Source organism: Hyaena hyaena, unplaced genomic scaffold (genome assembly GCF_003009895.1).
Source record: "Hyaena hyaena isolate Hyena2069 unplaced genomic scaffold, ASM300989v1 scaffold_128, whole genome shotgun sequence".
NCBI lineage: Eukaryota > Metazoa > Chordata > Mammalia > Carnivora > Hyaenidae > Hyaena > Hyaena hyaena.
The window spans coordinates 2,825,985-2,853,038 of NW_024080760.1; the positions used below are offsets into that span (position 1 = coordinate 2,825,985).

A 27,054-nucleotide genomic window follows, 5' to 3' on the forward strand; every position below is an offset into this window, starting at 1 on the left:
GAGAGAGAGAGAGAGAAAGAAAGAAAGAAAAGAAAAGAAAAAGAGAGAGAGAAAGAAAGAGAGGGAGGGAGGGAGAGAGAGAGAGAGAAAGAAAGAAAGAAAAGAAAAGAAAAGAAAAGAAAAGAAAAGAAAAGAAAAGAAAAGAAAAGAAAAGAAAAGAAAAGAAAAGAAAAGAGAAGGCACCAGCTAATGAGAAACTTCTTATTTTGGACATGGCCTGAGACTATTACGACAGTCATTGCCTGTTTGGTGCGCTATAATTTCCCTCCATTATCCCAACCTTCAGTAAAATCTGCTGAAAACAGCTGCCTTATGTTAGTGAAATCTTGGGAAATAAAGAGCCATGGTGGCCAATGTGAGGTGAAACAATGCATAAGAAGTAGCATTCAAAAAGGGCGACCAAGGGGCGCCTGGGTGGCTTAGTCGGTTAAGCGTCCGACTTTCGCTTAGGTCATGATCTCGCGGTTCGTGGGTTCGAGCCCCGCGTCGGGCTCTGTGCTGACTGCCAGCTCAGAGCCTGGAGCCTGTTTCAGTCTGTGCCTCCCTCTCTCTCTGACCCTCCCCTGCTCACGCTGTCTCTCTCTCTCTCTCCTAGAAATAAAATAACAACATTAAAAAAAATTAAAAAAACAAAACAAAACAAAAAAAAAAAACAAAAAGGGCGACCAAGAATTTGGTATGGGCAAGAAGTTAGAGCAAGAGGGGACCACAGGAAGGCAAACCTCAAGGGCTGTCTAGAGCTGTGCTTCCCAGACTGTAGCCACTAACTACAAAGGGCTATTCCAGCACTTGAAACGTGATGAGTCCAACTGAGATGTGCAATTAAGCACGTATGAAAAAAATAATGTCAAATATTTCAATAGTTTTTATATTAATTACATGTTGAAATGATAGTATTTTGAGTATACAGAGATACATAAAAGACATTATGAAAGTTAATTGCACCCATCCCTTTACGGCTTTTTAACATAGCTATTTAAAAATTCAGAATTAGATATGTGGCTCACATAATATTTCTATTTGGGCAAGATCACTCTAGAACCTTGGGGAAAAGGAATAGACTTGCTAGGGTAGAAGGAATGAGGTGTATAAGCCTCTTTCTTTGGGTATTAAAGAAAAGGGTAACCCCAGAAACTGGGGACATGAGAAAATAGACATTGACAGATTAAGTGTGAGAAAATACAATTCTACAGGAATAGAAGACATTCATTTTAGTAAAGTTTTGTTAAATTAAAAATAGTTCCTACAAATAGCAAGTGCTCCTAAAATATGACTCAATATATATAAACATTCAACTTTTCAGGAACACATTTGTAGTGTGAAATAAAGTATATGGGAAAACGTTCCAACATAAATAACTTACATTCAAGTTATTCAAGTCCTTGGGTTTAAACCAGAAGAGAAAAAAAGCAAGGAAGCTCCCACCCCATAGGGGATGAACAAAGGCTCTTCGCGTGCTCAACAGTGACCTGAGACTAACACTTCGTACTTTTAATTAGAAATACAGAGGGCACCTGGATAGCTCAGTTGGTTAAGCGTCTGACTCTTCATTTCAATTCATGTCATGATCTCACAGTCCATGAGTTTGAGCCTCAGGTTGGGTACTGTGCCGAAAGCTCAGTGCCTGCTTGGGATTCTCTCTCACTTTCTCTCTCTGCCCTTGCCCTGCTAGTCTAGCACACACTCTTTCTCTCAAAATAAACATACATTTAAAAAAAAAGAAGAAATACAGAACACATGCAAAGCTGCCATTGTTTGTGGACCATATTTATTTCAAACCAAATCTAGCCCTCGAGCCATGTCTCGGGAAATTTATGAGCAAAAAAATGAAACAAAATACAATGCCTGACTCTCAGTTAACCGATCTGGATGCAATCAGAAAACATCTTTTCTCTGACATGCTCGGCGACTCTAATTTGGTACCTCTGGGTTCTCTATTATACACATTGTTATGTGTAGATGGAATCGGCAAACTTCAGACCTAGGATGACTTAAACATCACATGGTCTCGTCTCTCTCTCTCTCTTTTTTAATATTTTTATTTATTTCTAAGAGAGAGAGAGAGACAGCGTGAGCAGGGGAGGGTCAGAGAGAGAGGGAGACAGAGATTCTGAAATAGGCTCCAGGCTCTGAGCTGGCAGTCAGCACAGAGCCCGACGCGGGGCTCGAACCCACGAACCAAAAGATCATGACCCAAGTGAAAGTCGGATGCGTAACCGACTAAGCCACCCAGGTGCCCCTCTCGTCCCTTTATTGTACAGATAAGGACATGGAGCCACAGAGAGACATAAGTTGCCTGAGATCACAGAGTCGCTTAGGGGCAATGGTAGAACTCAAGGCACCGTACAGTGGAATCCTGGGTGGGACCCTGATGTTTCTGGATGGCCAACTTGAGTCATCTGAAAATGGTATGTCTGGTACTTACTCATAGGTGTTTGCAGAAAGACTAAAGAATCCTTCTCTATAAAATGTGCATTACAGCCTCCGTCATGCTCAGTGGAGCCAAACTGATGTCCTCCCCTCCCCTTTCATCTTCCCACCCAGCCATTGCTAACGCCTTTCCCCTTGAAGTTACCCACAGTGAAATGGTCAGCTGTGGACTCTGGATAAGCCCTGGACCCTCCTGTTTTTGTGTATTTGACAGTCACTAGGTAGCCTGGGGTGTACTCGAGAACCTCCCTGGCCAAGGGTGTGTGACTTAAGATGACATTGCTGAGTTCATACCCCAAGACACTGAGAAGGAAATGCTTGTCCAGGGATGAGAGAGGCCAGAGAGTGCAGAGAGAGGGCAGAGTGAGCTACGGAGCAGGCTCATGGTCTTGTCTCTCCTTCCATCTCTCCTCCTGTATCCCTCAGCCCAGCCTGGGCCCTACAACCCCCCCCCCCCCCCCCCCCCCCCCCCCCCCCCGAGCTCAAATAAACACACAACACCACTCTCTTCTTCCTCTCTTTTCCCGCTCAGCCCTGCCCTGGCTGCAGAACGACAGGCCAGTATTTTGCACCCCGAGATGCCAACAGTTAGAAGCCCCAAAAGGGAGGATCGTTGGTGGAAGCGAGTCTCAACTTGTTACATTTTTGGAGGCTTTCCAAGTGTTGTTGATTAATTCTCACTTCTCAATACACACACACACACACACACACACACACACACACTCACGTACGCACACGTGCTCCCCGCTTACTCCATAGGATCCAGTGACTTAGGTCCTTAATCTTACAAGCTCGCCAGCCCTTCTATAAATAATGGCTGTTGGGACAAGGTGACTTTGGGGTAAGAGTATCTCATTTCAGGGGAAAATATAGTACAAAACACAAAACTGTGCTTTTACGGGTCTCCCTCTTCCTAGGATCAGGGCGCTCAGCGAACATTCAAAGGCTCATGTTCCATTAGTCTTTGGGGGACTTGGTCTCCCCTTTGAGTCGAATCCAAGCAAACTAGGGAAGGGAAGTGATGCCAGGGCTTCTGAGCACACTCATGTATCACCTGTGCGCCTGGCACGGGGTTCAAGGGAAGAGACGGACCCTGAGGGGAGCACAGGCTGTGACATGCCTTTAGAGCAGGAAGCTGGAGGCACCATACCTTTGCAGGTGAAACATTTGATGTGGAAATGTTTCGCCTGGACCCGAAGTACTTCACCCTTGCATGGCTCCCCACATTTATGGCAGTGAATGACAGGCTTCTCCGACGGGTGGTGAGGGTCCTGAGGGTGGGCCACTGGAAAAAAAGAGACCGATGTGAGTACAAAGCATTCCTCCAAAAAGGGGTCATTATGGGCCTACATAAATATCCGCATAATGATGTTACCCAATGAACCACACTTTGACTCAAGAAGGATAAGTTGAGCCTCTTCCCTGTGCCATAATCATGAGGATATACTGAAAAATAAGAGAGTTGTGGCTTTAATGGTCCAGCGGGGAAAACACTTGGCTTGTCCCCCTGCGAAGCCAGCAACCCTCTTTCTTCCTTCCAAACTTCTCTAGGACTACATAATCGGGCCATTAAATATATGATCTTGTATGTTTAATATTTTGTAGTATGTATTTGTAATATATCTTTATCTTGGTTTAGAAACACCTTTCAGTAAGGAGTTCACTGTTGACTGTAAGTTCCTCAAGGATGGGGACAATGTCTTAAAGTTTATATTCTTCCCCCCGCCCCTCCATTTTGTACTTCTTCCTTCCCCCAGCTCCTCAGAGCACGGCCGAGTGCTCACGTCCCAAAGGAGCTCAGCAAATATTCATTTACTCATTAGATAGCACGTGCTGGCTGGTTTCTTCTCTGGTCTACCAGCAAGTCATCCTTCATCCTCATCCGGCAGCTCATTTCACCTGCTGGGGGCCTATGATGAGCCTCCTGTTGTGCACATAGCTTCTGACACACACAATGTGGGCGGTATGTTTAAAAAAATAAGTTACTAATAACTATGTGGACCTCGCTGAACCTCAGTTTCGTTTCCTGTAAGACAAGAAGGATGGGACCAAAGGATTTCAAAGGTCTTTTCAGGCTCGAAAATCATATGATGCGTCTTACTGGCTTTATTCTCTCCGTTTCCAGAGTTTGGCTTTAGAACGTGGAAGTTATCGAGACTGGCCTGGCCCAGGGTTAGGATCTCTAGCCTCCCCTTTATAAGAGGCAGAGAGAGAAGATACTGTGGCTTTGAGCTGACCAGGGGTCTCCTTTTTTTTTTTTTAGGTCTTATTTATTTTTGAGAGAGACAGAGCACGAGCAGGGGAGGGACAGAGAGAGGGGGAGACATGGAATCCGAAGCAGGCTCCAGGCTCTGAGCTGTCAGCACAGAGCCCAACACAGGGCCCGAACCTACAAACCGCAAGATCATGACCTGAGCTGAAGTTGGATGCTTAACTGACTGAGCCACCCAGTTGCCCTGTCCCATCAAGGTCTTCATTTAATCTGCAATTTCTCCAGTCAGGGGAATGCAGACAGGCACTTTTTGCTAGTTTTTTTTTTTTTTCTTCCTAATTTGGGTCCTCAGAAGGAAGAACCATGTGATATACAGAAATGTATTACATAAGTATCCACATGAGCATGAAATGGGATGAGAACAGCAAACCTAAAATTAATCAACCAACACAAAGAACAAAGACTCTTGTTTTTCCCCCTGCGATGGTAAGACCAGGTTGGACAGGGGAGCGACGTGGGCTGATATGCTGACACTGGATTTACAGAGCCCGTTACAGCCGGGAGCTCACTGGACGGCACAAGTATAAAGGGGCATTGTTTCTCTCGGGCCACTCTCATGTTCTCATTTCACCTGGAAAGCGTCTGAACAACCCAGTCCAAATAATGCATTACGAGCTAAATTCTGAGGAACAGGGTGGTCCTTGGGAGATTTTGACGAGGAGCAGGTGCGGTTTTGGGTTAAACACCTGGTCCGAATTCTCTGCCCTGGACTTGGAGAGTGTCAGCAAAGGTACCAATGCGATGACACACCTGTATTTCCTTCTCTGCCCCCCGGGATGCTCTGGGAAATGTGTACGTACACCAGAAGTCAGCATTACCAAAAGCAATTAAGGAGGGGCATCCTTTCGAGACTGCTAAAAAAAGATACCACTGACTTTTAAAGTGATGTGTAACAAAGTCCCAAATCGATTTGCCTGGGCATTAAGCAAACAAACAAACAAAAGTTTCACTTGGGGAGTCTGGATGGCTCAGTCAGTTAAGCATCCAACTTTGGCTCAGGTCATGATCTCCCAGTTCATGAGTTCAAGCCCCTCCATGAGGCTCTCTGTTGTCAGCACAGAGCCTGCTCTGGATCCTTTGTCTGTCTGTCTGTCTCTCTCTCTCTCTTTCTCTCTTTCTCTCCAGCATAGAGCCTGCTTCAGATCTTTCTTTTATCTCTCTCTCTCTCTCTGTCACTCGATTCTCTTAACAATATCTGCTTTAAGTACCAGTGAAAAACATGAGTACGAGTTGTTGCTGTTTTGTTTTTAATCCTGCTACCAATGAAAATGGAGGAAAGGGATATTTATTGAGCATCCATCTACCCAAAGGCACGCATGTGCTAGGTGCTGACACATCATTCTGTCCCATCCTCACCCCCACCTCGCCCTCTCGGTGAGGTGGGCAATCTTGTTCCCATTTGACAGATAAGTAACTAAATAGAACAAGTTCGGGAGCAACCTGCTTAGGAACAAAACCTGGAAGCTGAGTGAAAGATCTGCACTCAGGCCCTTCTGACTCCCTGACTTCCATTTCTCCCATACTAGTTGCCTGAGTCACAAACTGTTAGGAGTCAGGCAAGGATGCATTTCTCCAAGCTCCAGTGCACTTCTAGAAGCAGCAGCTAGGACTCGGCCTATGAAGGAAACACACACGGTGCGTGTGATAGATAGAAGTATCGCTAGTGGGCGTGGCACCCGGTGGGAATCGTCAAAGTAGCTCTGTAGACCCCCTGAATCAGACCCCCCCAGGCCCATATATCCAAAAATTCCTCAGCCCCACTGAACTAGGGGTGGGAATCAGGGATCGATCATTTTAGTAATCTTCTCGGGTGATTCATATCCATACTCAAGCACAAGAGCCCTTTTCCTTTAGAATGTAAACAATACGGATAAGCAAGTTACAGGAAAGTTAAATGAAAAAAGCCATCCATAAGACCCTCTTCCTCAGAGACAATACTGGAGCAGAGTGGGTCTCTTGGCTGGAAGCAAGAATGCATTTTTGGATACTGTTCTACAGTTTCTCTTGATGCATGAATTCTTTACAGCTAAGCAAATAAGCCGTGCTGAGTAATGATGAGGGAAGGAAAATATCATTTCACTTCTTGGCTTTCCCCTTTGTCTCAACGAAGGTGCCAGGGCAACTGCTGGCACCAGCCACAAAGGTCAGAATTGGGATCAGCATCTGTATTTTGCAAGCATTTCCCTCTGGAAATATATATTACACTATGTCCTCCTGCCCAGAGGTGACCTCTGTTCTCACCCAGAGATGAGCAGAGCCTATCTCACGTTTACTTGCCTTTCCATCATACCTCAGCCTAGCTAGGTAGGCCGACATGTTTCAGAACAAGGCCCCTGTGAAGACGTGGGCTTTTCTTATTGGAGAATGACAGAATCTAAAGACCAAAAGAAGAGTGTTCATTTAAAAAAAAATTTTTTAGGGATGCCTGGGTGGCTCAGTTGGTTAAGCATCCAGCTTCGGCTCAGGTCATGCTCTCATGGTTCGTGGGTTCGAGCCCTGCGTCGGGCTCTGTGCTGACAGCTACCTCAGAGCCTGGAGACTGTTTCAGTCTGTGTCTCCCTCTCTCTCTGACCCTGCCCTGCTCACGCTGTCTCTCTCTCTCTCTCTCAGAAATAAATAAAAATATTAAAATTTAAAAAAAATTTTTTTAAATGTTTATTTACTTTTGAAAGAGAGAGAGACAGACAGACAGAGCATGAGTGGAGGAAGGGCAGAGACAGAGGGAGACTCAGAATCCAAAACAGGCTCCAGGCTCTGAGCTGTCAGCACAGAGCCAAAGGCAGGGCTCAAACCCATGGACTGTGAGATCATGACCTGAGCCGAAGTCGGACGCTTAACCGACTGACCCACCCAGGCGCCCCATGAGTGTTCATTTTTAACGACGAATAAAGAGGTTCATTTTTACATAAATGCCTTGGGCAGTTTGGTTAGTACCAAGCGTATGCTCATTAGCTCAATTCTACATTTTTTTTGAAATATGCTGAGTCAATTGCGATACAGCAATGACAGTAATTCTCCTCTTAATGCCAGCTGGCTCTGTTGCTAATTTTTATGCCACTGAGCCACCTTTCAGAGCCTGGCTGGTCCCTTACTTGTTCCACTGATAGAGACTGAGGGGCAAAGAGCTTACAACCCTTGCCCAAAGTTACTGGCAAGTTACTGGCAGAGTCACATCTAATCGGCTTCCTGACTCTTTCCACTGTACCAGGTAGTCAATGATTGACCCCGGAACTTGCATAGACATGCTTAAAATCTTTCATGGCTCATCAAGTTGTTGCTAAAATAATAGTACAACGAAACTCAAAAAGGATGGCTGCATACTTCCTGAATAGTGAGGAAATATATATGAAGAGCCAAGAGTCTATTTGCCCATAATGGTAAAGGGATTCCTCCACTCTGTGATATCCAGTTTGGGGGGATTCTGGCTACTCAGATAAATAGCCCATTGCAAGCTGGAAAGCTTCACACTGCCTGTCACAGGCAAACAAGGCAAGTTAGTCACATCTCTGAAACTCCGGCTAAAGATGGAAGCCAAGAGTGCCATTTTGGATGCATTGCTTGTGAAAATGTCTATGAGGTATTGCAGGTGGCGGAGCTGGGGGACTGAGATCCGTAAGACAATCCCAGGAAACTTCAGTGCCCCCAAGCAGAGGCCACTACAAGTATTAAGAAGGGCACACAGATTAGGCAAAGCTCTTTCTTCTAATCTAGAACCAGCTTCATGTTGCCCAATAGACCAAGGTACTAGACCCCCAAAAACACAACATCTGAGAAAGTGTACCTGAAATAAAAATCTCCTCAGCAGGTGACGATCACAAACCCAAGTACGCAGTGTGAGCTATGACTTGCCCCAGATTGTCTAAGATGTTCAGAACCCCCCCACCCAGATGCCCTCCTCTCCCAACAGCCCCCAGCACTCCCTTAGCCAGCCTTTGAAGCCATAGCGCTTTGTGCCCCATGGCTTTCCAAGCACTCACATCTGCATTTTGTCATTTCACCCTCAAAGAGTGCTGGGAGGCAGGAAGAACAGGGATTGTCAACCCCAGGTAACAAATGGGCAGACAGGGACTCAGAGGAACCAAGTGACTCAGCCGCGGTGACACAGCCAAGAAATGGAGTTGGCCACCAATGAATGCGGTGCTCTCGACACCCAAAGAGTCCCCTGATCACTGCCACTTGGAACCTTGTGGTCATCCTCAATTCCACCCTCTTTTCATCTCCCACTAAATTCTCTCCACTGTCACATGCCCCCTTTCTCTTGCCACACAAGAGCCCTTCACCCCTTTTTCTCAGAGTGTGGAGAGTTTCCTACTTCCTGGCTCCTTCTCCAATGTGACCTGCAAAGAAGTGGCACATAAGTGCCCACAACGTATGGGCTGTGCTTGGTTACTTCTTCCAAAGAGGACAGTCCAGGGGCGCCTGGGCGGCTTAGTCGGTTAAGCGTCCGACTTTCGCTTAGGTCATGATCTCGCGGCTCGTAGGTTCGAGCCCCGCGTCGGGCTCTGTGCTGACTGCCAGCTCGGAGCCTGGAGCCTGTTTCAGATTCTGTATCTCCGTCTCTCTCTGACCCTCCCCTGCTCACACTGTGTCTGTCTGTCTGTCTCTCTCTCTCCTAGAAATAAATAAAAAAATATTTGAAAAAAAAAAAAAACAAAGAGGGCAGTCTGGATGGGGAAAAGAGTAACTGCAGTGGGCACGACCTCAGCCAGGTGCTCAAGATCAACATCAGCAGTGACCGCCACATTGATAGTCTGTACCTTTCAGACGATACGGTAAAAACGGGCACTTTGCCTCTGCGATCTTCCTTCCAAAAAAACCCATAATCCTAGTCTAATCATGAGAAAATTCCCAAATTGACATTCTACAAAAACCTAACGAGTACTCTTCAAAATGGTCAAAATTGCCAAAAACAAGGAGGAAAGTCCTCGTGTCACAGCCATAAGGAGCCTAAGACGACACGGTAACTAAATCTAATGTGGTATCCTGATGAGGTCTCAGACCAGAAAAAGGACAGTGGAGAAAAACTAAGAACATATGAATAAAATATTGGGTTTAGTTAATAATGCATCAATATTGGTTCATTAATTATACAAGTATTATATTAATGTCAGATGGTACTGACGTGAGAAATTTTAAGTAAATGGAAATTCTCTGTACACCTCAAATTTTCTATAAATGTAAAAGTGTTCTATGAAATAAAGTTTATTAAAGTAAAAACAAAAAACTTCCAATACCTCTCTCAGTCCCAATCCATCCAGTCTAAAGTTCTCTGAGTAGCTTCAGAGATCTTCAATACCATGGTCCCCACTAGCTGTTTAGATATCTAAGAGGGAACTACATTTGCTGAGTACTTATCTCTGAATCAACCCCAAAGAATGCACACTATTATATAATATATAATCTATTATTTGTTTATATACAGATACAAATCCCCCTGTGGCCGGTCCCTCTGACCACTCCCTGGTCTACGATCTTCGGCGTCCCCAGAACCTTCACGCATGGCTCTGTGCCTCACCTAGAATGGTCTCTTCTTTTCCTACCTGTCCAAATCCAACCTGACAGATGGGGCTGATCCCAGAAAAGAGTTTTGGCTCTTGTCTGAAGCTTTCACTCTGGTCTGTGTTGATCAAATATTTCATTCTCCCCCCACATCTTCCCACACTAAATACCTGTACTGTTACCCAGCATTTGGTTTTCTCTTGTTTAGTGCTTATTTTACTTTCATTTCACAATGCGTCAACCCTGGCCCTATACAACCACAAGCTCAAGAGTCAGTTACTCCAAATTTCTGGGTTACTTCTGACTTCCCGCATCAAATAATCTGAATTGTTATCTCTGGACTTCTCAGTTCATTTTTGGATCAGGGAAAATATGGTTCCTCCCAATACCGTTATGGGAGCTTCTCCGACTTGAAGCTATGGAGTTCTGAAGTCACGGCATCGCGGTAAATAACTCCATGACACCTCTCTATGATTATAGCGGGTACAATTTATTGAACAGTTACTATGTTCCAGGTATTAAGATGACTAATTTATACTCGTGATCACAGATAATTCTCACAAATGCCTTATGGAGGTGCTGTTTTATGATTCCCATACTGCTGAGGAGGGTGCCACCACTGAACCAGATCCCTTGTTCAAGATCACACAGCTAAGAAGTAGTCTGACTCCCAAGCCCATGCTCTGGAGCGCTACAGGGGATTTCCACAGGAAAGCCGTCTCCAGCACAGAAGGAAATCAAGCTAGTGCATTGTACTAGCTAAATTCTGATTACACAGCTCAGAAGCAGTGAACACCCAGCTGCATCATAATCCCAAAGGTAACACCTGCTGGTAAATAAGCAGATGGGAAATAGCACTTCAAATAGAAAAGGAAATTATTCCAGGCTGCAGCAATTTATGGGAAAAGAACACTCACAGGGCGAGGCTGATACAGGGAGGGAGCACAGCCCATCAGACGGCCGTCCCTGCCGCCTCCACCTTGAGCACAGGCCTGGGGTGGAAAAGGGTCTCGTGTTAGGCTTCGTCTGGATTTGCAATCACAGAATGATATTCTGCTGGTAAGGTTGGCTTCTGCTTAAAGGTGGGATTCCTATTCTCCTAACAGTCTCCACTGCAGAGACTGTTGAGTTACATAAAATATTTTCTATGCTTCTACCCCACTGGTTGCCATTTAATGGTAAACACACATCACGGAGACGTGTTCCCCCTGCTCTGGCTTCTCTCCACTCCTACTCCCCTTCTTTGTGCCAGAAATGCACTTACTAGTGAGCCCAGGAAACAAGAAACTCAAGAGTTTAAATAAATGCAAAGAGTGCTTAATTTGTAGTTTACCTAAAAGTCCGTTTCCTGCTGTGCCAAGTGGTAGTTACTTGGAGCTACACACACTGTAACCCTGTCATTAGCTGTTCAAAATGATCTTTCTCTTTAATTGGCTTCCGCGACCTAATTTTTTTTTTTATACCACGTTAGTTTGTTAATCAGGATTATCGTGTGGCGCAAAGCGCGGGGCTGCCTTGGCACGGCCACTCCCCGCAGGCGGGCAGCGGGACCGTGTTCTGCCTCTCTGCCACTTGCGGCCTGCCACGTGTAAGGTGCCCCGATACTCAATTCGCCTTTCTGAGGCGGCGCCACAGGTCTTTGCTCTCCCTCTCAACTGAAAGGCACTGTCAGCAACCGGTCAGCTGGGCTCCTGGTGACAGAAACAGCCCAGGCTCACATCCAGTTAATCTGATTGTCGCAAGGCAAAGAGCTCCTAGGATTCTAAGAATTCAGCCAGGAAATTTCAGGGCGCCTTCGCCCTGATGTGCTACACCTGCTTTCCACAGAGGAAGGCAAATCTTCAAAAGGGACGTGACACCCAACCTGGGGCCTTCTCCTGCTCCCGCAGAAGTGGCTCCTGAGACACACCTCTGGGCTGAGATGAGTCACTGAGGCAACGCCCTTCTGTGACCTTCCCTAGCCCTTCTCTGACACACTCAGTGATTTACTTTGCAGTATAGTCCTATGCTTAGAGCCCCACCTCCCCTCCCTAACAGTAATTAGAAAGGACTGGATTAGGAGATCTGATCCCTGACTCTGGCATTCTTGTCACGTGCTTCTCTTCCCCAAAACAGAAAACGGAGCTAAGAATATAGGTCTCCTCTCCCAGGTGACCACATGACGTCAGCCCTCACGGGAGCCCATCCAGTACTCCCCTAACACACAGAGGCCCACGGCAGCAGCGGGATGTCAGCAGAAACTGTCACTAACCTACCTGAGCAGGCATGTTTCACATGTGTGTGACAAAAATCCCCTCTGAAATTTGATAGAGCTCTGTAAGGTCACTCAGGGCCCTCACATTGTCCCTGCACCAGAAATTCCATTTAGAAACAGATCAAATCAGGGGTGCATGGGTGGCTCAGCTGGTTAGGCATCTGACTCTTGATTTCAGCTGAGGTCATGAGTTCGAGCCCCGCATTGGGCTCTGCACTGACAGTGCCCAGCCTGCTTGGGATTCTCTGTCTCCCTCTCTCTGCTCCTCCCTCACTTGCGCTCTCTCTCTCTCTCTTTCTCTCTCTCTCAAAATAAATAAATTTTTTTTTAAATTAAAAAAAAAAAAAAAAAGAAATGGATCAAGCCAAACAATTGGGCAGTGGCTTCAGTCTGAACCCTGCGGGCAGAACACTACATCTTTATAGGCTGCTAAAAAGTGACCTCCATGTTGATCTCAAGACTGGGAAGGACCATGGTCCCACCCGAGCCCTTTGGGGAATGTAAGTTTAAAGGCAGGATCACTGTCTATTAGCAACTGGGCCTAGGGTCGTGGGACAGGGTTTAGCCTAGGCATGGTACCTGTATTACCTTCTACGCCCAATTCCAAAACCAGACACCTTAGAGGGGTTAAAAAAGAAAGCTCCAAGATGTGGGCCAAGCCATCCCTGTGAGGTACAACCTGAAGTCTGATAACGGCACAGGAAGCTCCCAGCTGTCTTTGCCTTTTGTTTTCGCTGCTTCTACCCACTGCTCAGGATACTACGGGAATTACCGACTAGTTAAAAACAGCATTTTAGACACACTAAGGAAAATGATGAATATGTGTATGGTAATTCACGGTTTATACAAGGTGTTCACGTATATTACCTTCCGTGATGCCATCAACTTCAAATTAGCCTCATTCTGCAACTATGAAAAGCGAGCTTCAGAGACGTGAAGGGACTTGCCCCACGAGGGGGAAGCTGGAGCTGGCTTCTGCTGGGGAGAGCCGACCGCGCACGCCCTGCCCAAGTGTGCGGCCAGTGACTGCACCCTGGAGTCTCAAACAGGCCATGGGGACGGTGCCCTGTGTGTGTGTGTGGGGGGGGGGGGCATTTACACCACGGATACTGGCAGGCTTTACACATCCACACCTTCCCTGTCCCCCTCCCAGAGTGCTCACCAGCACACCACCGTGTCCAGGTTACAATGCCCGTAAACAGCAAGAAGAGCCTTTGAGTTCAGCAAATTCCAAATTTCAGAAATAAGAACTTGAACCCTTTCTGAAAAGGCACTCCCACTCCCGCTCTGTGAATAAACACACCACCGCACCTTGCCCTGGTTCTCTCTGGTGCCTGTACCCACAGTGGGGAGACACAAGCAAATGGTTTGTGTTCCCAGCGTCCAACACGCAGAATCGAATGTGAGTTTACAAATTCTAGAACTGCTATCTGGGCACTTCAGCTCCTCCCGGACCTGAAGTTCTGGCTCATTCCAGCATTCTGTAGGACATAACTTTGCCCAGTGCTACCTTGGCAAGTAAAGCAAACATACATACGTAACCTATACGTGTCACCTCGCCAGGTGCTCTCCTGGTCACCCAGGTGCCAGCGTAACTCTGGGTGGTGTGATCACTGTCTTACTTAATATTTACCTGCCTGAGTGGGAGAGAAGAGATTATCTTCCCAAGTTTAAGAGAACTTAGACATCATGAAGTCTGTCACCAGGAGAGAAAAAGTATGTTTGAGGTCCAACAGAAGACTGGGGGACAGGGAACAGACAGAGCTAAAAATATGCCCCATGCAAACAAAATGCAACCTTACAATCCTTGGGGAAGAATTTCTCATCAATAGAGTCAACACATATTGACCGAGTGAGGGCTACTGTGTGTGCTGTGCTGCGCAGGTTCTGTGGGAACTGGAGAGACAGACCGGCCCTGCCCTCGGAGGGAGGGATCCCAGGTATGTGCACAGCCTTCAGGAAGTTCTACCCGGAGGGTCGATCAGCGCAGAGAGAAAAGCACTCGGGAGACGAAGGATATAGGACGGGTGTCCACAGTACATAAGGACCTCTGAAAAGACAAGCAAGCAGTAGGCTAGGACAAACGGGTGGAGAGTGGGACTGGATGCTGGGGGGTGGGCTGCGGGTTGAACGAGTGACAGGGGGGAGAGTTCAGAGAGCAGGGGCTCCGTGAGCCCTGACGGCCTGAAGAGGGGAGAGCCCGGAGCATGCCTGGGGGCACGACAGGTCAGGCCCGCTGTCTCCGGAAACAGGCTTCATGGACAAGAGCAACAGAAGGAGAAAGGGGCAGTCTGTCGGTCTTTCTTTCTTTCTTTTTTTCTTTCTTTCTTTTTATTTTTTTTTCATTTATTTCTAGGAGAGAGAGAGAGACAGCGTGAGCAGGGGAGGGTCAGAGAGAGAGGGAGTCACAGACTGAAACAGGCTCCAGGCTCCGAGCTGGCAGTCAGCACAGAGCCCGACGCGGAGCTCGAACCCACGAACCGCGAGATCATGACCTAAGCGAAAGTCGGACGCTTGACCGACTAAGCCACCCAGGCGCCCCTCTAAACGCCCGACATTCCTGGAAACCCCAGATCCTTTACAGCTCAGTAGGTGGTGGAGGGAAGAGGGGAGGGAGAGAGAGAGAAAATGCACGAGAATGAATGCTTATGAACACCGGGTAGAGGAAAAATCGATGTGCCAGAAGAACATTATAAAATGAGCAAAGAGAAAGCAGAAAAGCGCTTCAAGAAGGAAGCGGGCTGAGGGCCGTGCGTCAGAGGAAGGGAGGGACTTAAATGAGCGGGAAGGAAGGGGAAGGCATCCTAGACAACGAAGGGCGGGACGGGGTGTGTTTGGGGGAACATCTGGAAATCTGGGTTAGCTGAAGCACAGAGTGAAGGGCATTGTGGGATACGGGACAGTGAAAGAGGTCTGTCCCTGTGCCTCCCGGAAGGACAGGTTAAGGAACAAACTTTCAAGTTCCTTATTTCCCCCTGGGTGGAGGTCTTGAGTTGAGTGACAGAATCAGAGTATAGTCTCGCTTTTCTCTTCGCAGCTGAGGTAGGACTAATTTTCAGCCCAGCGACTTGGTGCGAATCCTGGCTGCACTCCTCTCAGCTCTGTGATCTCAAAACAAGCTACCTTTCTTCCCTAAGCCTCAATTTCCCCTCCTGTAAAATGAGGATAAATCCTATTTTGGTACTTTGGGAGGATACATGAGTTAATGTATGTAAAGTGCTCAGCGCTTTTCGTGGCAGCTGGTGAGCATTCAAGGAATGGAAGCCACCATTGTTTCCGTGGAGTTTCGATGCAGGAATATGGTGGGTCACAGTTTAAGGTCCTTGGTTTTGAACACCCAAGCATTCCACCTCAAACTCAAATATGATGAATTTCCAGTCTTGCTGCCTTCTGTGACTATTGGCAACAGACGCTTGCTTTTCTGCTGTATAATGCCCAGTGAATGGTCAGGTCACCCAATGAACCCTACAGCTTTCAGTGTACCATCCCAGCGTATCCCACTGGGCTGAAGACTGTAGGATTTGCTTTATTAAATTCACATTTTAAAAAAATATTTTTATTTATTTCTAGGAGAGAGAGAGAGAGAGAGAGACAGCATGAACAGGGGAGGGTCAGAGAGAGAGGGAGATACAGAATCTGAAACAGGCTCCAGGCTCTGAGCTGGCAGTCAGCACAGAGCCCGATGCGGGGCTCGAACCCACGAACCGAGAGATCAAAACCTAAGCGAAAGTCAGACGCTTAACCGACTAAGCCACCCAAGTGCCCCTTAAATTCACATTTCATACAATTCACACAATTCACCTGTTTAAAGTGTACGACTGGGTGGCTTTGGGTATATTCACAGAGCTGTGTGACCATCATCACAATCTAATTTTGGAACATTTTCATCACCCCCAAAAGAAACCTCATACCCATTAGCGATTACTCCCCGATCCTTCCCCTGTTCAGCGCTTGGCAACCACCAATCTATGTTCTGTCTCTTAGATGTTAACCAGCAGGTTTGACTAGTGTGTGTTAGTGTCAGCTTTTCCACGTTTGCTCAGCAATCAAAGGGAACAACTGTAGACACATAAGCAGCTAGGAACCACTCGAACCCTCTACGCATCTCACACCTTATTAATGCATGAAATTCTCCCCACTCCCCAGCACATCCCACCGTAAGAAAAAGTCCTCATTATCATTTCATCTCTGCTGCCCTCTTGGGAAAGACCCCAAGAAAAGAAAAAAAAAAAATATGAACAAGATACCATCTGATCCAGTTCACATCTCATGTGGGAATTCTCACCCTTACCGCTTGCCTACAGGTATGCCCACACCAGCGTCAGCACCAGAGATGTGTCGGAAAATTAGAAACCATGAGATACGCCTGTGAGTCACTGATCCCCTCACCATGCAGGGTGTCTGGGGGCTCATTGAACACTTAGGGGTTAGTCAGTCCTTGTGTCTTCAGCGTGGGTTCGTGACTCATTTGTGCAATCCCTTTGCCACATGGCGACCACAGTGATAGTTTAGGACAAAATTCAAGCACATCACTCTACTGATCAAGCCCTCCGAGTGCTCTCATCACACTGCCCGGGATGTCCCCCGTGGCCCCAGAGCCCTGCCCACCTCTGCAGTCTCCCCAGCTCCCAGGTTCCAGTTCCTGCAGCTTTGGGATCTGCAGGTACCCCCTTCCCTTCCCCAGAAGGCCCACCCTCCAGCTACTTGCTAGGCTGCTTCCTTCTCCTTCTGGTCTCATCCTTTTTTTTTTTTTTTTTTTTTTTTTTTAGAAATAGTTTATTGTCATATTAGTTTCCACATAACACCCAGTGCTCATCCCCACAAGTGCCCTCCTCCATGCCCATCCCCCCCTCCCCCCCACATCCATCAGTCCTCAGTTTTTGTCAGCATTCAAGAGTCTCTCATGGTTTGCCTCTCTCCCTTTCCCCCACCATTTCTGCCCTTCTCCCCCTTGTTCCTCCGTCAAGTTCCTCCTAATCCTCCTATACGTGCACACATATGATATTTGTCCTTCTCTGCCTGACTTATTTCGCTCAGCATAACACCCTCAAGGTCCATCCATGTTGCTACACGTGGCCAGATTTCATTGTTTCTCATTGCCATGCCTTCTGGTCTCATCCTAAAGCAGCTCGTAGCTCTCAGAGGGCTTTCCCCAAACCATCTAAGCAAAGAATCTCCCTGCTTCCCTACTACCCTCTCTCTGTTTCCTTTCTTTATTCTCACAATCTAAACATTGTTTTTTTCTGTGCTCTCCACCACAAGACAACAGCCACTGTGTCCCTAGGATCTTGCACAGTCCTGGCATAAGGTCCGTGCTCCATAAATGTGTGTTCAATCCATTCACTCAACAGGAGTCTGGTTTTCTTTCTTCCCAACAGCCTCCAGGTAAAACTGCAAGCAAGTGAATACCTTGGGTTCACGACAGTGTCCATCCATTAGGTAATTCTGATGATGTCAATACACTCAACTAATGATGTAAGGTACAACACTCGCTTAAGTCTCTGGCTCAGAAAAAAACAAAAGCCGAAGGGATGAACTTCTTGACGGGCCAGCCTCAAATCAAGTCTGGTTAAGTTTCTCTCTGACTGAGAACCACACAACAAAGCACCACGTCCAACTGAATTGACTTGTGGGGAGGGGCTGACATGGCCCCAGAACCTTGGAAATGCCAACCACAGTGTCCCCAGGGCATGACAGGATGCTGTGGAAGGGTGGGCAGGGGCCCCTGTGGCAAGTGGTTCACTGCCTCCAGGAAGAATCCTGGACACGTGTGGCTTCCAGCCTGAAGCACTTTAAAACCACTGCATTTACCAGGTCCACAGGTTCCTCACCAAGTCATTATTAGATACCTCATTTCATTCCACAGCAGAAAGACAGGGGAGGGTCATCAGTTAGCTTGCCCAGGGAATGTGGGCATCATGAACCCAGCTGAAGAATTCCTTGGTGAAGTTCTATCCCAGGACAGTAGGAGCATTGGCCACAGGAAGCCACCCGTGTGGTCCTGAGGTAGCGTGGCGTGACTAAGGTTTACAGCGTTGCTCTGCTCAAGGTAAACCGCAAAGAGATTGCCCTGCGGAAATGGGGGTGGGGAACCTTCCTGGTCCCTTAACTCATCTCCGTTCTACTCACCTGAGTCCTGAAACCAATCTGATGACTTAACTCCACAACAACAAACATGATGCCCCTGATTCTACTCTGCCAGGAGGAATACGAACAGTAACAACAGCAAGAGCAGACCTTCACTGGGCCCTTGCCATGTGCCAGGCCTCGTTTTAAAATGCTTTACACGTATTAATTGATTCAATTCTCACAACAGTCCTATGAAGTCGGTACTTATAGTATCGTTATTTTCTGATGAGGAAATCGAGGCACGGGGAAGTTAAATGACTTATCCAGGGTCACATAATCAGTAAAGAAGAGAGCTGGGATTCGAACCCAGGCAGTCTGGCTGCAAATCTCCTACTCATAAACACAACTTGTTTCTCAGGTAAACCTATAAAAGCCTGAAGGCTCAGGGGATAATTCTACAAAGCCACAAAGGTGAATGGCATGACGGTTATACCACAAGTGACAAACGAGAAAGAAATGGACATATACGGGGAAGTGTGTTGTAAGTTCAGGCTCTGATCCTGTCTCTACTGGAAATCCTATCTGAAGGATTAGGGTCTTACCCTCCATCCATTGCAAATTTAATTCTTCCAACCACCCGCATGTGACTCTTCTTTCCTCTGCAAGGGATCTTGAGCCATTCCCGTTCACTCTGGGCTGTGTACCTACCCTGCTACTTAAAAAATCTCTACAGATCAACTGACCTTCATTAACTTTATTGATGGCAAGATCCATGTCTGAAGCTTTTACAGATATCGTCTCATTTAAATTAATCCTGACAATAAAATATGGAAATGGTGGAATAATTTTTCTCCCATGTTTTTATTATTTTTTATCAAAGTTTAAGAGACTGGGGCACCTGGGTGGCTTAGTCGGTTAAGCGTCCGACTTCGGCTCAGGGCATGATCTCACAGTTCGTGGGTTCGAGCCCCGCGTCGGGCTCTGTGCTGACAGCTCAGAGCCTGGAGCCTGTTTCGGATTCTATGTCTCGCTCTCTCTCTGCCCCTCCCCTGCTCATGCTGTCTCTCTCTCTCTCTCTCAGATTTAAATTTTAAAAAAGACTAAATATACCTTTTTGCATAAAAAGCATATATGTTTACCACGCATGACGGCAACTGTCCCCTCCACTCCTCTGCCTGCCCTACATGCAGATGTGTTCAACGTTTGGTGTTTTCCTGACCTTCAACACTACATTTTTTTTTCTTAAACAAAATTTTTTTTTTGAGAGGGACAGATTGCAAGCGGAGTGGGGGTGGGGGCAGAGAGAGAGGGAGGCACAGAATCTGAAGCAGGCTCTAGGCTCCGAGCTCTCAGCACAGAGCCCAATGTGGGGCTCGAACCCACGAACCGGGAGATCACGACCTAAGCCTAAGTCAGACACTTAACCGCCTGAGCCACCCAGGCGCCCCATTCAGCACTACATTTCTTAACACTGTGCCGACACCAGCTCAGTCATTACTTTTTAACCTTCTCTTACCAATAGGTCTCTACCACAGTCTTCAGTTAAATCTGTGGTCGGTGTTTATACTTCAAGAACGCAATTATTGTTCTCCTAAACTCTGGGGTGCATCCTGCGAATAGATTCCCTTTTCTTGTACAATATTTTGGTTCTCCTAGATTTAATCATTTCCTTTTTCCTGCCTGCCTACTTTCTGATAAATAATCCATTGTGGTTATTATTATTTTTATCAGTTTTTTGTTGTAGGTCTCATGTTTCCAGTGCTCAAACTCATCAGATAACTTGGAGACTTATCTGGAGAGAAAAGGGCATTCTCAGTACCATTTTTTACTGAAGAAAAAATGGAATCTCCTGGAGGGTAAGAGTTTGGCTCTCTGTCCTCTGGGAAGTGGCAGAGATGTGTTCATCTGATACGATGTGCCAGCATTCACCCCTGGGCAGCACACCACCTCCAGGTGAATAAGAGGTAGAGCCTATGGGCTGCACAACTCCAGAGGGGCCCTGCTTCACTCCAGGAGGATCAGAACAGCACCCTGGAGGGCAGCGACGCACAGGCTGCGTAACGAAAGGGCCTTCCCATCTCCTCTCCAAATACCGCCAGATCGTCGTGCACAGTACCGGCGCCCAACAGCTTGTATCAGCTGTGCTCTGTGCTAGCCAGCTGCAGCTCTGCGTCTGGCCTTGTTTGCTTCGTTCCTGTTTAGTATCTGCCTCCTCTGCCTACTTATTATGCAAACCCACAATATTAGTGCTGCCGACCCGTGGCTGTGTGGCTTTCACGGTGGGCATGGCTTTTTCCTGGGGGCGTCTCCATCATACCAGCTCCCTCCAATGGCAAGATGCCACTCTTGGCCTCTTGTTTCAAAAGTCCAAGCTCACTGAGAGTCCCGTTGCACGCTGCAGGGGTGCCTCTCACTTGAGACAGGAGTGATGGCAGATACGCCCTTAACCGGAAGGATGGTCATGACTTTCCTGCGATGCTGAAGGCCTGCTCTGACAACTCAGCTCTCAGACATTCCTGAGAGAGGAGTGACCTCTCTCCAAAGCCCCTCAACTACAATATTTCTGGAAATGCTCTGATAGGTGAAAAACGAATACTATGTGTGTAGCACACGGTGCCCAACAGACAGCGGAAGAGCTCTGTGCTGATGGTGGGGGAGACGGTCCCTGACAGGCTGTCCTAGCCCTGAACTTGCCCTTCTCTCCTTGGCGGAGAGGCAAAACCCAAGGAAACCCAGTGAGCATGGTGACAGGAAGTGGTGATGTAGAAACATAGGGGAAAGTCTCCTAAATGAAAAAGTAGTTCTAAAAATACGAGGCTTAGAAGCTGATGAGGCCTGAATAAGAGTTTTCTTTGGGTTTTCTGCTAAACTTGAGCCAAGAAGCATTTTACTCTGAATTTAGCAGCAGGGTCAATTCTTAATTGTTTTAAGCACCCAAAAAGAGGATACCAAACTCTGGCCAACTTCTGTTTAGGATCAAATGACCACTAAAAGATTCTACAATTGTTTTGTCAAAACTTTTCCAGTTGCAAGGGAAGAAACCCAACTTCACCAAAACATCCCCATTGTAAGAGTATCCAAGATAGAAATGTGGGTGCCCAGGAAAGTACCTTATTCTGTCTTCATCCAATAAAACTCTGGTTTTCAAACTTCAGTTCGAGCTACTGAAAACATCAAATCAGTTCAATGCCTCAGGACCAGCATATTTTTAAAAAAGAAGAGAATAAGGCACCTAGGTGGCTCAGTTGGTTAAGCATCAAACTCTTGATTTTGGCTTAGCTCAGGACCTCACCGTTGTGAGATCCAGCCCAGCATCAGGCTCTACACTGAGAGTGTGTAGCCTGCTTGCGATTCTCTCTCTTCTCTCTGCCCCTCCCCTGCTCATGTACACTCTCTCTTTCTCTCCATCTCTCTCTCAGAATAAACTCTAAAAAAAGGCAAATCAGTAGAAGAAAGGGGTGCCTGGGTGGCTCAATCAGTTAAGCATCCGACTTCGGCTCAGGTCATGATCTCAGTTTGTGGGTTTGAGCCCCGTGTCGGGCTCTGTGCTGACAGCTAGCTCAGAGCCTGGGGCCTGTCTTCCTATTCTGTGTCTCCCTCTCTCTCTGACCCTCCCCTGCTCACACTGTCTCTCTGTCTCAAAAATAAATAAAATAAATAAAACATTAAAAAAAAACAATAGAACAGAAGCTAGAGTAAATGCATTGTTTCACATGACTTTTATTTTAGCCATTTATATGCATATGCGTGGGAGGCCTGGGTCTGGATGTGTGCAAACACACTCCCTGCTGTGGTTCGGTTTGGTGAATGCTGCATTAAGCCCCAGACCACAATCTGGAGGCCCTGAGGCTGAGTCTTGCCCACAGACATGTTGTGTTTGGCCCACACAAAGATTTTTTTTTTTTTTAAGAGAAAGTTGAATCATTTGCCAACGTTTAAACATCTGGAGATTTTACATAAAAATTCCTATTTCTGGTCACTCTTGAAAATTGGAAACTCTGGCCCCTTGGCACACGTCCCCCCATGAGAACTAGGTGGGGGCAACCAAGTAGCTTCTCTCTTTTGAGGGCCACGCAGTCTAGCTGGCCCCAATCTCCACTGAGGTCACTTGCCTGGTTCTTGGGGGCATCTGTATACACCATCTCTGGTTTTCACCATCCTCGACTCCTTCCTCTTTTCAAAAATTTTTTAAAAAATATTTATTTATTCTTGAAAGAGAGAGACACACACAATACAAGCAGGGGAAGCAGAGAGAGAGGGAGACACAGAATCCGAAGCAGACTCCAGGCTCTGAGCTGTCAGCACAGAGCCCGACATGGAGCTTGAACTCACGAACTGTGAGATCATGACCCAAATCAAAGTAGGATGCTTAACTGACTGAGCCACCGAGGCGCCAGTCCTCAACTCATTCTGACCCACGAAGCCATCTGTCCCCCTTCAGTGTGCCCATCACTGTTGTAAGTGACCCACCAGAAGCTCCTGCCAAGCCCAGCTGGCTGCTTTTCCTCAGACAAAGGTTGTGCTTCACTGCTTCCGGGTTTTGCCAATTTGACCACCTCTCTCTTATTTCCTCTTTATCTACTTGTTGCACTCCTATTCATCCTTCAAAGCCTAGCCTGCTATGACCTCTCAGCAGAATTTATCACTCCCTGCACTGTATTCCATAGTACTTTAATAGTTCTCTGTCAAATATATTTCACATTGCATCATAATTATTTCTTTCCTTGTCTACAGTCCTTGCTAGAATATGAGTGTGTTCAGGTCAAGAACTATATTTTATTTGTTTCTGTTCTTGATTGCTTACCTCTTACTGGGTTCTGAATACACACTCTTTAAAAATTTTTTATTTTTTAAAGTTCATTTATTTATTTTGAAGGAGAGAGAGTGTGTGAGCAGGGGAAAGGGATAGAGGGAGAGAGAATCCCAAGAAGATTCCACACTCAGCACAGAGCCTGACACAGGACTTGATCCCACAACTGTGAGATCACGACCTGCGCTGGTATCAAGGCTTAACTGACTGAGCCTGATATACATTTAAGAAAGTATAACCATCTTCCCACCTATACATATCATTCATTCATGTATTAGTTCATTCAGCATCAATGAGCATTTACTATGGAGAAGACACCATGTTATGGATGCAAATTGAATTAAAGCCACCCCCAACTATACAGAATCCCTCAAGGATGATCTTAAACACTCCCTCTTCTAGACAGCCTTTTTTTTTTTTTTTTTACTTCTTTTGAAACACAACTCTTCCTTTGAACCTCCAAAGAACATTGTTTATACCCTTCCTACTGCCTTATGTCCCTGAGATCTGCATTCTCAGTCGGCACCCCTTCCAGCACTGGTGAATTCATTAACCTACCGAAGGCAGGAACTTTTCAGTGTATGAGGCAACCCCCAAACTGCCTTGCAGAGAGCAGACCTCCAAAAATCTGTGATGTGATCAGTAAGCCCATTACTTAATTGTTCGTTGTTTCGTGGGGACCTTTACAGATGGCAGAACTAGTTGTGTCTTCTACATGAGCAGGAAACGCATAACTGGACGCCTGTCCCACAGATACCACTTTGGCCGTTGGCCCCCAAACTCTGCTCCTCAGTGGCCATCCAGACAGGGTTCCCATGAGTGGCACATAGACAGCAGTCCAGTAGACACTCATATAGCCCTTGTGTTACTTATGGGACCCTCCATGGATCTGGGAAACCACAGCGCCTGCCATTTTTCTGAGGGGTACTTAGCTGGCCCTTCCATTTCCCACTAGACACTGCACTGTGAAATAACCTTGCTATCTTTTGCTACCATTTTCTGGGTTTTCTTCATTTTTCTTCAACATCTTCCTTCACAATGTCTCACATAATGAACAATAACAGAAAGAATACAGATAGCTAGAATAGAGGAGAGATAGTGAATATCTATATTTATAGATATAAAACACTCCAAGTATTAATACAGCTCCTCAAAGGCTAAAAAAGGAAGCTGTAGCCTTTGTGAGCCAAGATATCTACTGAAGCCATCTTTTACCAAAGGACTCTAAAGAGCTCTAAAACCCCAGTGAAAAGGCTCACCTAACAGGTCAAGAATTAGGATTGATGCCTACAGAGTGCCACACCTGTGCCTTGACTGCCAATTAGTGCTGCCTCCTCCAAGCCAGGCTGAGCCCCAGTCATTGCTGGGAAGAGGTGCTTTGTACCTCTGTCCCACACCCACCCTGCCCACCCTCTGCCCATCCAATGTCCTATGCTGATAGCAGTATCTGGCCACCCGAATCTCACACAAGGCCCGTTTTATTATGAACTACATAGCCTCATTCTACACTGTAGGGGAGTCACTGAGAATAATGCTCTTCACTTTCACTTTGACTTCTGTGAATTATTAGTAAAATGGAATGGAGAGGCGACTTACATAAAAGTTCCCACTTACCTGCTTGAAGCGCTGATCATTTTACCCACAGAAATGATAGATTAGCTAGACCATGTCAAAGTGTGGTCCCTGGACGAAGAGCATCACAACCACCTGGAAATTGCTAGAAATGCAAAACCTCAGGCCATTCCCCAGACCTACTGAATAAGAAACTCTGGGAGCAGGGCTCAGAAATCCGTGGTTTAGCAATTTCTCCAGGTGGTTCTGATGCCTGCTAATGTTTGTGGACTATTGCCCTAGATAGTAATTTGCCGGAAGTATCAAGGAAGCCAGTATCTTCACGGTTAAGTCCAAGTATTTAAACAAATCAGCCTGTTTGATTGCAATTGGGCATAGAAACTAGCCCCTTGTGCCCTGAGGGCACACTGGACCATAATAGCATTAATCATGTCAATGTGAACACAAATACAATGTTTCAGAGAAAAGAGGTCAGGCATACAAATATTCGCCCTCCCCGGGGTTAACAAAATTTGCCCTTGAATACACAGCTCCTGCCAATTTGGGATAAACATACCTCTCAGTATGAGTCACCATCAGGCCAACACACAATGAAATAGGAAGCTGGGTGGTTTCTACTATGGTGTGCCCAGATCAGGCTCAACCACAATGGGAGAAATCTGCACCACTCACCAATCACTGAACCTTCTGAAAAGTTCTCTGGCTCTCTAATGCTGGCTCAGGAAAATGCTCGGCATTTTGAGTTTGGCATACTAGAGACAAACAATATCAGGATTCTTCTTCTTGCCCCCCCAAGGTCTGTGATATGATGTCACAGAGAGGGTCCCCTCCTCAAAGTGAATCAGATGAGATTTTCGTCTTGGTTGGGTGAGTCTACCTTAGGATGTCTTTTCTGTGGGGATTTGGAAAAGTCAATTTGTTGTTCTATAAAAGAAGGTTTTCGTGATAGAGTCCAAGCTGTTTCACCCTTTCTAGCCACCTGACCAGGTAATCAGAGAGGCAAGAGGCAAGGCCACCCGAAGTCTGGGAGTAGCTGGCTCAATCCCCAGCTTAGATTTCCACTGTCTCCATGTTCTTAAGTCTACTCCCTCATCAAAAATTGTTCTCAAGAGCTCCAGTAAATTTAAGTCACTGTGTTCCTTCTCTTAGATTTACTTATATATTCAGCCTTAACTCTAACTGTAGAAATGAAGTCTTCTTTAATTTCTGGATAAACATTTTTTAGACATCAGTGGGTGGATGGCACAGGGAACAGGATTTATTATTTTTTTACTGTGAAATTCTTTTCCTCAGCTTTGAAAATCCCAGTATCCGGACAGCCCTACTGTAGTGAAGGTAGGCTGAGCAGAGTCTACTTCTGGTGAGAGTAGCACTTTCAGTTAGATCATAGTAAGAGCAGTTCACACTTGGGTTTTTTTCCTCTCAGGCAGAATAGGATAAAAACTCGAGCTTCCTTCCCTCCAAAGATGCAAAGTTCAGAACCGAGTTGTATGCATACATCACCCATCGAGACAATTTATTCTGAAACTTATAACATCACATTGTCTCCTTTAATAGATAGCTTCTCTTTAGACCTTGTTTAGGAAATGTCTGGTCATTGGTGTCCCCTTGGAAAGGTTGGGGCCTCTCAAGTTAAGGAAACGATGAAGAAGCGAGACAAGCCCAGGAGTCGGGTAGGGGTGAGGAAGCAGAGTTGGAAAAACTGAGTCAAGGAGAGGCTATTAAACACTAAAAAGAGGCCTGAGGAGCAACTCGGATCTGAGGAATCGCTACATCACAGAGAAAGATCTACTATTCCCAGACCTCGCAGAGATGGAACAGAAGTGGATTTCGATGACATCAGGCAGTGTGCAAGCACCTGAGTGGGTAGTGGCTGTGTGTTTTGGGGAGGAGTGGGATGGGGAGCAGATACCATTAGAGGCAGCAACACCAGACACCTGTTAAGGTTGTTTTACAAGACTGTCAACAAATACTTGAGGAGAGAGCACTATTCTTAAGTCGCATGGGTGATTCAGCTGTTGTTTCATTTCCCTGGTGTTTACTTAGGTGTAGAGAGTAATTCTAGAAGAATTTACAGAAGGGATGGGCCCTTGAAATGCATTATAAGAAAGCTGAACTTGAGTTAGATCTTTGACAAATACAGAGAAG

The 27,054-nt window shown here is 46.3% G+C and overlaps 1 protein-coding gene across 7 annotated transcripts in view; it reads right to left on the minus strand.

The window, feature by feature from the left end:
* ABLIM1 (actin binding LIM protein 1) overlaps window positions 1–27,054 on the minus strand; it is a 308,719-nt gene that overhangs the window by 141,960 nt on the left and 139,705 nt on the right. For all 7 annotated transcript variants that reach the window (XM_039237629.1, XM_039237635.1, XM_039237626.1 and 4 more), the window contains exon 2: window positions 3,581–3,715. In XM_039237629.1, the coding sequence (XP_039093560.1) occupies window positions 3,581–3,715 (135 nt within the window). The remainder of the gene's footprint in view (window positions 1–3,580; window positions 3,716–27,054) is intronic.